This window comes from Pollachius pollachius, assembly GCF_949987615.1.
Source record: "Pollachius pollachius genome assembly, chromosome: 10".
Taxonomy (NCBI): Eukaryota; Metazoa; Chordata; class Actinopteri; order Gadiformes; family Gadidae; genus Pollachius; species Pollachius pollachius.
The window spans coordinates 4,355,598-4,366,393 of record NC_136943.1 but is presented as its reverse complement, the minus strand read 5'-3'; the positions used below and the strand labels follow the sequence as shown (position 1 = coordinate 4,366,393).

Below are 10,796 nucleotides of genomic sequence, written 5' to 3'. Positions count from 1 at the left end.
AAAGTATGGAATACAAGATAAATCTACTGAGATATATACTTTTTAAATTAACTTTAAATGTAAAATTGTATCTCTTTATGTATAAATCCCCCTTGTTTGCTTGAAATAACTGATATTCTTAAATTGTGAGGATTTAACAAAAAGGAATATTTTTATATAATAGTTGTGACCATAATGGCCTCCCCAAAAATCATTTTAAAATAGACAAAATCTTCATTAATTACAGCTTCGGATTTGTGAAATGTTCTTCTTGTACAATTTACAATGACTTTATAGTGACTTAAAAGAGAAAACACAAGCAATGTTTCCACAGGATTGCTTTATTGAACGTGTGGAAGAAGGTGCATGGGCAGGCCTGTAACAAAGAAAAGGGTTCAGTAACTCGGATAAGACTGTTAGCCCACAGGAATGATTGCAGACTTGATGATAACTTGGGACTTTGCCCTGCAAGTGTGTGGTCCGCCAGCTCAGCCAAAGGTAGAGTTGTTCCAGCCCACGTTAGCTGCAGCCATGTCCTCGAAGCTGATGTACACCCTAAAGCAGAGAAATTAAAGAATAGATTCTTAATTAAAGCATAAAAAGGTTTCATACAAATAATAACAGTCTTACCACAGTCTTTGTACTATTCAAACCATGCATTAGTCAGGGTTGGGGAACAGAGTCATCTTATGTACCAGTCATGAATGTATTCCCTATTGTGTTGGTACTATTTTACCTGTCTGGAGAGATCCCAAGGTGCTTTTCGAGCAATCCAGACAAGAGTTTAGTGTATTTCTCCTGGGAGCCGCTGATACTACCGATGCTGCCAAGTTGGCAGAGAGCGCAGGGGTCGTCCTTCCCCCCGAACACCATCATTCGGTCAGGGTTGACCTGAACAGCCACGTACTGCAACACAGCGGTTGACAACAGCTGGGTCAGACGGCCCACATGTCTGAAGTTCAAAGGCTTCCACAAGTAGAACAACATTGAGAGATATTCTTCAATATATCTCTCTCAACAATGTGATAAAATGAATACGACAGTGACGCGAAAGAGTACGCGAACAATGTAACAAGGTTTAACATAATTAAAAAGTAATTGAGCATGTAATAAATATATCAACAGAAACAATGGCACGAAAGACATATACAACTTTAGGGGTTGGGACTACATGCTAAAGGAGTCTTTACCAGGAAATTACTGAATTGGATTGAAGACTAATTTAATTGAAGCTGTATTATCGGACTCAGGTCCATAAAAGATTTACATATTGGACAGGATAAGCACAAAAATACAACACACACCAAAATACCTTAAACAATTGTTACCAGATCGAGGAGATTTAAGAGTTGACCTAGATTCTCAGTGTTGAGACCAAATGCAATAGAAATAGATATTCTGGAATTCTCCCAAGGTGACGCGTTGGACCACCAAATTACCCTGATGTCACCCTGCGCAACCGCAGGATATCAAGGCCCCTATCTTTGGATCCTATTCAAACCCAAGACATCACCACCATGTCGCCTTTTACTAAGACTTAGGCCTCCTATTGATTTTAAGATTAACCCATCTTAATATACAACTGCCAGTTTGTTCTCCACCTTCTCAGAAAAATAAAAAATAGCCAGTGTCCTGTAATCACATACTGGTAGTTACCTGATAGTAGCCTATAATCTAATAATAATAATAATAATAATAATAATAATAATGTATAGGCCTATTGGCTCAATAAATAATAGGCGGAGATAGAAGGTTATCCATCCACTTGGTCATACAAGTTCAAGTACGCAATATTGTGATACTGTGAATAATATAATATATAATCGTTTTTAATCCTTAGCATACCTGCGCAGGTTTCCTCAAAGCTTTGGCCAACTCCGAGGTAGCCTCGGACAGAAACGCAGCTGGGACTGCATCCTTTGCTACGTTCGTATTGACCGTGAATATCGGCATGACTGCGATGTTTGAAGGGCTATCTTGCAGAACTGTACTACTGGCGCAAGTGCAGTATGAGAGATATGCAGCATAAGCTGGGTCTGGGTTGTATAAATGCAGGGAAGGCAATATACTTTGAGTCTTCCTCGGGTAAAGGTGATAATGTTGCTTTGGACGACAGCGCCACCATCCCCCTGGAAGATAATGGTGTCGTGTTTTTTTCCCCATGTAAGTTATAGACTAAACACATATTTTTCCTGATCGGGAAAAGCATAAAATGGTCAAAATAATTAAAAAGCATTCGTTAAACAAGCCATTTAGCGACGCATCGGGCATGTTATGGGTGCGGCTGCTCTCGAGTGTAGGGTAATTACGGTACTGCGCATGCGCAGTGCCGCCAAGCATCCTCAAGCAGTGTCGAAGGAGATGAAAAGGAAAACAGTGCCCGGGAGAGAGAGGGAAGAAGTTGGATTAATTTTCTTTGTCACTTCGTCCGTTTTCCGAGCACTTTCGACCGAGTTGGTCTTGCGATTCTATCGTTAAGCCATCGATTTGCTCCTAGACTTCGGACCTCTCCCCTCCAGATCCCAGAGACGGTACGTACCCAAGCTAAATGTTCCCGATCCGCTAGCGCTACAACAACCACTTTTCAAACCACAGCGCTGTATAGCACAACGCCGCTTTCACCGCTCCTTCCGGGAGTCTAGCCTCCTCGGATCATGTATTTACCCCTCCGATTTGAGCAAGTAACGGGCCATCCAGTGTAATCTAAAGCGAGGCGGGGTGGCTTCATGTGCGCCCCGACCACACCGGCTACGTTCTCCGGGTAAAAGCCCAGTGTGCCAGGGTCGTCCTTTCTAGAAGTTCATCATAACAGACGTGGAATAGGACGCGCCGTGCCGTGGAAGAGAAGCACTTCTAGACACAGATCAGCCTCTTTGCATTATGTACCCTCGATGCGATCGATGGCTTAAAATGGGTTTTCTCTTTTGATCACAGGTGATCTGCGTCATCTGTTCCCCCGGTCCCTTTTTTTGTGTGTGTGTCCGCTCGGACCCGCAGTCAGCGATCATGGAAGAGACGGTGACCACGTTCGAGACCCACCTGACAGCTGTCATGGACAGTCTCATCCGTGCCTCCGTGTGTGAGATCACAAAACTCTTTCAGGAAACAGTCAACGATTACATCGTGGAGCTGACGCTCAACAGGAAGGAGAACGAAACGCTGAAACTTCGCCTCAGGTTGACCGAGAACAAATTGAGGAACGAGCGCAAGTACGGCATGGGGTGGGCTGAGAACCGCCGGAACGCCGGGCTGGCGGTGCCGGAGGATGGAGCGAGTGGACGAAAGAAACGAAAACGCGAAGCGCCTCGTAAGTATACCTTTTGTTTGTGTGAACGGTTCATATGGGGGACAGCTACTTTGACCCCTTTTTATAAGACAGTCGTTTCCAGTGTATAACACGACCGGTAGGCCTGGAAGTACGAAAGGTTACCGGATCCACCCGATTAGAATCACAACATAGACCTTCGGTTTCTAAATATCATGAATGTTGAACGTGGATGTCATTTATTGTGAAAGCAGTGTACTCTGTGACTTGTATGTGAAGACACACTTGTCTTGTTGGAAGCCATCTGGCTAGAGCTGATCCCTCTCTCTACTGCCCGCCCTCCTTCCTCTTTCTCTCCTCTCTTACTCCCCCGCCTCCTCCTCCTCCTCGCGCTCGCTCCCTCCCATGTCCTTCACCTCCCCCTCTCCTCTATCGGCTGCATTCTGCTCCTCCCTCTCCTCTGTGCTCTGTGGCTCACACTCTCTCTCTCTCTCTCTCTCTCTCTCTCTCCTCCCCCCTCCCTCTCCTCCCCTCACCCCTCCCTCTCCTCCCCTCACCCCACTTCTCCTCCACTTGTGTTTCACTCCCCCTTCCTGCTGCGTTCCTCTTTAACTCCCCCCCCCCTCTCCTTCGCTCCTCTGGCTCCTTATCCTTCCTCTCTCCCTGCCCCCCACGCCTCCTCCACACTGGCTTCCTGCGCTCCCGTCTCCTTTCTCCTTCATCACGTCGCACACACTCCCCCTCACCCCTCCCTTCCTCACTCCGCTGCACTCTACTCCTCACGCGCTCCTCCTCCTCCTCCTCCTACACACACACACACACACACACACACTTACACGCACACACACACTCTTAACAACACATACTCTTACACACGCACACACACACGCACACACACTCTTACCAACATGCACTTACACACACACTTACACGCACACACACACACACACACACACACACACACACACACACACACTCTTACCAACACGCACTTACACACACACACACGCACACACGCACTGCATAATTATACACACTCCCTCTCCACGGCCACTTCTCCTCTCTCCTCCTCCCCCCCCCCCTTCTTGCCTTCTCTCTAATCCACCCTCCCTCCCTCCCTCCCTTTTCTCCTTTAATACACTCTCTCTCTCCCTCTCCCTCTCTCTCTCTCTCTCCCTCTCTCTCTCTCTCTCTCCCTCCCTCTCTCTCTCTCTCTCTCTCGCCCGCTCTCCACTCTGCCTCTCTTCTCTCCACTGCTCCTCTCCCTCCCGTCTGTCCTTCTCCGCCCACTTCTCCTCTCTCTCGTTCATCATGCGCCCTCCCCCCTCCTCTCCCCCGTTCTCCCTCCCTCCCACTGCTCTGCTCCCGCTTCTCCTCTCCCCCTCCTCCTTCTCCCCTCCCCCTCCTGCTCTCCTGCTTCTACTCCGCCCCCCCGCCACACACACACACACACACACACACACACACACACACACACACACACACACACACACACACACACACACGCGCGCACGCAATCAAACACACACTCCTCCTCCTCCCTCGTCTCCCATACCGCCTCCTCCTGTGCCTATTCCACCCCCCACCTCCCTGTACTTCCTGCCTGTGTGCATCCCCCCCATCCCCCACACACAACCCCCTCCTCTCTGTCCTCCTTTTTCCTCCTCCTCCTCCCCCCTCCCCCTCCTCCTCCTCCTCCTCCTCCCCCCTCTCGTCTCCCCACAACAGGAGGCAAGCAGAAGCAGGGCTCCGCCGCGGCCTATGGTAAGGGCTGGCCGGGGGGCTTGTGGGAGGAAGGAGGCGGGGGAGGCTTGCCGGGCGGCAGCAGCGGCGGCGGCGGCGACGGTGAAGGTGAGGCGGTGGGAGGAGGCAAGGAGGCCCGCGAGATGTACCTCATCCAGTTCCCCGGGGACGAGGAGGAGGAGGAGGAGGAGGAAGAGGAGGAGGAGGACAGCGGCGGGCTGCCGGTGGAGGACGAGGAAGGGGAGGGCATGCTGTGCCGAGAGGGGGAGGAGATGGGCAACATCAAAGAGGAGGTGAGGATAGGGTGGGGTTTTTTGTCTCTCTCTCTCTCTCTCTCTCTCTCTCTCTCTCTCGTCTTCCTTCCTCCCCCAGAGCAGGGGGATGAGGAGGTGGAGAGAGCGGCGCAGGTTTATCTGCATCTCTAGGCAGCTTCACGGAGAAAACTAATTCTCACAGATGGAGAAGTAGAGGGGAAAACAAACAAAACAAAACACACCAAAAAAACGAACATCCTTTTTGAAAAAAATCTTTCCATGTTCTATGTGTGTTTTTCTGAATGGCTACAGGGCGTGGAGAGGGCCACTCCAAACCTTAAGTGCGTGAAGCTTTTAGGCCCACCGACCACTGGTGCAGGGGTAAGGCTGTCTGCCAGCCAGGCTCATGAGCACTTCAGCTCACTCCGGGCTTTGAATATTCAAAGCGTGCAAGACGTTTGATTGGCTGCTTCTGGTCGGGTCCCTTAAAACGGGTTTTTAGGAGAGGACAGATATTTTAAAAAGTGGGATGCCCTTTTGATGTGTTTTCAATCCTTTTTTGAGAGTTTGAAGTGTGATGCTTAGTTGATGGGTCAAACATGCAGATGGATGTGTTTGTTATGTGAAGCAAAAAAAAAGCCTATACTATGAACTGAATGTAGCAAAAGTACCCGTATAGGATGCATCAGCGACGTGTCCGGGCTGGGTTTAGCAGTGGTGGGAGTAGTAGTGAGTGACGGTCTGCTCTGCACTTCTTTCTCAGTTCGCTCAGCACGAGGGCTACCAACCCGCCTCCCTGCGACTCATCAAGGAGGCCCTGAAGATGGACCCCCCCCACCAGAACCTCCAGACCAGCTCCCGGTCCCACAGCGAAGGTACACCTGGTTCACACCTGGTCTAAACCCGGTCCTCAGAGAGGAAACACGTACTCTGCTCTGGTCCGTTGAGGAGAGCAATGACTTCCACGATGGTTGGAGTCTTCGAGGAAGTTATGAGTGGGTATGGGCAGAATGGGAGTGTGTGTTTCCTGGTTGTTCACTTCCTGGTTGCGTGGAAGGCAGAGAAAAGGTTACCCTCGGTTTCGTCCTATTCGATTTCTATAGATTTTGGCATTAGTGTGGTCGCCTCATCGTTTCTTTTTTAATACAATATTGTAATTTGAGATTAGTTATTGACTGGGATAAGATTTTGTTATGTAGTTATATAGCCTTAATTGGAATCTTGTATTACAGTAGCTTAGCTCCTAGGCTGAAAAAGAAACATGGAAGTGTCCTCATGCAGGTAATGTTACCCTGCAGTAATGCACGCCTAGCAGTGAACGTGTGGAACACTTTCTATAGCAGCTCCACCCTGTCTAAAGGCCTGTATGTCTCTCTCTCTCTCCCTGTATGTCTCCCTCTCTCTCTCCCCCTGTACGTCTCTCTCTCTCTCTCTCTCCCCCTGTATGTCTCCCTCTCTCTCTCTCCCCCTGTATGTCTCACTCTCTCTCTTACCCTGTATGTCTCTCCCTCTTTCCCACTGTACGTCACTCTCTTTCTCTCCCTGTATGTCTCTCTCTCTCTCCCCCTGTATGTCTCCCTCTCTCTCTCCCCCTGTATGTCTCCCTCTCTCTCTCCCCCTGAATGTCTCCCTCTCTCTCTCCCCCTGTATGTCTCCCTCTCTCTCTCCCCCTGTATGTCTCCCTCTCTCTCTCCCCCTGTATGTCTCCCTCTCTCTCCCCCTGTATGTCTCTCTCCCTCTCTCTCCCCCTGTATGTCTCTCTCTCTCTCTCTCCCCCTGTACGTCTCTCTCTTTCTCTCCCCCTGTATGTCTCCCTCTCTCTCCCCCTGTATGTCTCTCTCTCTCTCTCCCCCTGTACGTCTCTCTCTTTCTCTCCCTGTATTTCTCTCTCTCTCTCCCCCTGTATGTCTCTCTCTCTCTCCCCCTGTATGTCTCTCTCTCTCTGTCTCCCCCTGTACGTCTCTCTCTTTCTCTCCCTGTATTTCTCTCTCTCTCTCCCCCTGTATGTCTCCCTCTCTCTCTCCCCCTGTATGTCTCCCTCTCTCTCTCCCCCTGTACGTCTCTCTCTTTCTCTCCCTGTATGTCTCTCTCTCTCTTCCCCTGTATGTCTCCCTCTCTCTCTCCCCCTGTATGTCTCCCTCTCTCTCCCCCTGTATGTCTCCCTCTCTCTCTCCCCCTGTATGTCTCCCTCTCTCTCTCTCCCCCTGTACGTCTCTCTCTTTCTCTCCCTGTATGTCTCTCTCTCTCTCCCCCTGTATGTCTCCCTCTCTCTCTCCCCCTGTATGTCTCACTCTCTTGCTCCCTCTGTATGTCTCCCTCTCTCTCTCCCCCTGTATGTCTCCCTCTCTCTCTCCCCCTGAATGTCTCCCTCTCTCTCTCCCCCTGTATGTCTCACTCTCTCGCTCCCCCTGTATGTCTCCCTCTCTCTCCCCCTGTACGTCTCTCTCTTTCTCTCCCCCTGTACGTCTCCCTCTCTCTCTCCCCCTGTATGTCTCCCTCTCTCTCCCCCTGTATGTCTCTCTCTCTCTCTCCCCCTGTACGTCTCTCTCTTTCTCTCCCTGTATTTCTCTCTCTCTCTCCCCCTGTATGTCTCTCTCTCTCTCCCCCTGTATGTCTCTCTCTCTCTGTCTCCCCCTGTACGTCTCTCTCTTTCTCTCCCTGTATTTCTCTCTCTCTCTCCCCCTGTATGTCTCCCTCTCTCTCTCCCCCTGTATGTCTCCCTCTCTCTCTCCCCCTGTACGTCTCTCTCTTTCTCTCCCTGTATGTCTCTCTCTCTCTTCCCCTGTATGTCTCCCTCTCTCTCTCCCCCTGTATGTCTCCCTCTCTCTCCCCCTGTATGTCTCCCTCTCTCTCTCCCCCTGTATGTCTCCCTCTCTCTCTCTCCCCCTGTACGTCTCTCTCTTTCTCTCCCTGTATGTCTCTCTCTCTCTCCCCCTGTATGTCTCCCTCTCTCTCTCCCCCTGTATGTCTCACTCTCTTGCTCCCTCTGTATGTCTCCCTCTCTCTCTCCCCCTGTATGTCTCCCTCTCTCTCTCCCCCTGAATGTCTCCCTCTCTCTCTCCCCCTGTATGTCTCACTCTCTCGCTCCCCCTGTATGTCTCCCTCTCTCTCCCCCTGTACGTCTCTCTCTTTCTCTCCCCCTGTACGTCTCCCTCTCTCTCTCCCCCTGTACGTCTCCCTCTCTCTCTCCCCCTGTACGTCTCTCTCTTTCTCTCCCTGTACGTCTCTCTCTTTCTCTCCCTGTATGTCTCTCTCTCTCTCCCCCTGTACGTCTCCCTCTCTCTCTCCCCCTGTACGTCTCTCTCTCTCTCCCCCTGTATGTCTCCCTCTCTCTCTCTCCCCCTGTATGTCTCCCTCTCTCTCTCCCCCTGTACGTCTCCCTCTCTCTCTCCCCCTGTATGTCTCCCTCTCTCTCTCCCCCTGTACGTCTCTCTCTCTCTCTCCCCCTGTATGTCTCCCTCTCTCTCCCCCTGCCAGGCGAGCTCTCTGACCGGCCCCCGGCCCTCCACCCAGGGGAGAGGGGCGACGAGGAGGAAGGAGAGGAGTGGGAGATGGGCTCCACGGAGCCGTCGGAGGGCGGCATGAGCATGGACGAGCTGCGGGGCCTGGAGACGGCGCTGCGGGCGGAGCGGGGCCGCGAGCGCGCCGCCCAGAGGGCCTCCAACTCCGTCAGCCCCGTGGCCGACACGGCGGACGCGGCCTCCGGCGCCCAGGGGCCGCTGGCCCCCAAGTACATCGGCCTGGACGGGCTGGAGCAGGAGGGGGAGCTGGACACCCAGCCGCCCACCCTGCAGAGAGAGGACCTGACGGGGGCCCACGGCCGCTCCCAGGAGGGCCTGAGGTCCGGGGGCTCGTCGGTGGGTACCCCGCGCTGGGCCAAGAGGCTGCGCGAGGGCGAGCTGGCGGGGGAGGGCATGGGAGAGCCGGGGGAGGGCCCCGAGGACCTGCCCTACCTGTCGGCCCCGGGGAGCGTGGGCGACAGCGTGGGCGACGAGGACGAGGGCGGCGGCGACCTGCTGCACTTCTGCACCCAGTGCGGCGGCGGCTTCCCCTCGGGGGCGGAGCTGGAGGAGCACCCCTGCCCACTGGGCAGTGCCCACCTACAGGGCGGCGAGCCGGCCGCCACGCCCTTCCCGTGCGCGTCGTGCGGCAACGCCTTCAGCCACGCCTGGGCCCTCAAGAACCACGAGTGCGCCTGCGCCGCCGAGCGGCCGCACTGCTGCGAACTGTGCGGCAAGCGCTTCACGCACACGCGCTCGCTGGAGCGCCACCAGCTGGTGCACACGGGCGAGCGGCCGCACCGCTGCCCGCAGTGCGGCCGCAGCTTCAGCCGCCTCGGCAACCTGGAGCGCCACCAGCGCATCCACACGGGGGAGCGGCCGTACGGCTGCGAGGCGTGCGGCAAGCGCTTCAGCCGCGTGGAGTACCTGAAGAGGCACCAGCAGATCCACAGCGGGGACAAGGCGGCGGCGCTGCAGTGCGCGCAGTGCGGACTCAGCTTCGGGGACGTGGAGCAGCTGAAGAGCCACCAGTGCTATTAGCACGGCCCCCGGGGGGCCCGGGAGGTCGGTGTGTGTGTGTGGGGGAGGGGCGACGCGGCCCTTGGGATGGACGCAGCAGGAGCGATCGGGTGGAGGAATCTGTCGTCGACACGCTTTCTCGTTCGTCGGTCTGTTTTTGTTTGCGTTTGTATACTTTTTTTTTTTTCCTGGAGAGTATGAAAACTAAGCGGTGCGGCGCTGTGTGGGGGAATGTTTTAGTGGACGTTAGCGCGGGCGAGAGAATGAGATGGTTCGTTTTATACTGTGAATTTTTAAATGATGTTTCGAATCCCAGGTAAAAGAAGTCCCGTTTAATACCCCGCATTTTTTTTCTAAATGTTTCGGTTTTTACTTTGTATCGTCGTGTGACAAGCTTCCTGTTACTGTATTTAAGTTTTTAAACAGTTCATATTTTTGAATCTTTATACACATAATCAATTTCCATTTGAAAACAATGAGGAGCTTGGTGTTTTGGTGACAAATGTCCTCCAATCATTTGGTATTTTGTATGCTTGCTTTGGTCAAGAAATAAATCTTTTGAGTTAATTTAAGAAATTCTGAGTGACTGACACATTCTTCATTTTTTTTTGATAACATTCATAAAGTAGATGTTTTATTGGATGCTTTTCATTCATTATTCATTATAACATTGACATGTTGCTCAACAATCAAAACACAAAATCAACAGGATTCAAAAGCGGATGATTCACTCATTGTAATTCACTGTCTTCATAAAATCAAAACATACCGGTGGGATTCCTAGGTGGGTCCACCGGTGGGGGTCCGGCACACTGCCCCTGGAACAGAGAGACGTTGGGGGCCAGCCTCTGCCTCAGGACCCCCTCCAGGTCAGCCAGGGGGAGCTGCCTCACGTCGTAGCCCCTCCCGCTGCCTTTGGCCGCGGGGTCCACCGGCACGATCTCCTCCCCGCTGTCCCGGTCGTTCCTCCCCACGGCCGCGTACGTGGGGAGGAAGGGCCGGGCCCCCCGGGGCAGGCTGGCGCTGTAGGAGGGG

General features: G+C 52.7%; 3 protein-coding genes across 3 annotated transcripts in view; 1 reads left to right on the top strand and 2 right to left on the bottom strand.

Moving 5' to 3' along the window:
• Window positions 1–314: 314 nt before the first annotated feature.
• mif (macrophage migration inhibitory factor) lies at window positions 315–2,104 on the bottom strand (the record flags this gene model as incomplete). Its single annotated transcript, XM_079745496.1, is given in 4 exon segments — window positions 315–534; window positions 716–885; window positions 1,825–2,088; window positions 2,090–2,104. Coding segments are annotated over 4 exon segments (516 nt in total). The 3' UTR covers window positions 315–467.
• A 236-nt stretch (window positions 2,105–2,340) lies between these two features.
• LOC307081349 (uncharacterized protein) lies at window positions 2,341–10,292 on the top strand. Its single transcript, XM_079744494.1, has 5 exons — window positions 2,341–2,510; window positions 2,914–3,286; window positions 4,973–5,280; window positions 6,005–6,116; window positions 8,719–10,292. The coding sequence occupies exons 2-5, from the start codon at window positions 2,986–2,988 to the stop codon at window positions 9,780–9,782; spliced, it is 1,785 nt and encodes a 594-aa protein (XP_079600620.1). The 5' UTR covers window positions 2,341–2,510; window positions 2,914–2,985; the 3' UTR covers window positions 9,783–10,292.
• Window positions 10,293–10,406: 114 nt separating this feature from the next.
• LOC307081422 (endonuclease domain-containing 1 protein-like) overlaps window positions 10,407–10,796 on the bottom strand; it is a 2,250-nt gene continuing 1,860 nt past the window's right edge. Inside the window, exon 3 of the mRNA XM_079744590.1 lies at window positions 10,407–10,796. This exon is cut by the window's right edge and continues 374 nt beyond it. Within this exon, the coding sequence (XP_079600716.1) occupies window positions 10,520–10,796 (277 nt within the window). The 3' untranslated portion in view covers window positions 10,407–10,519.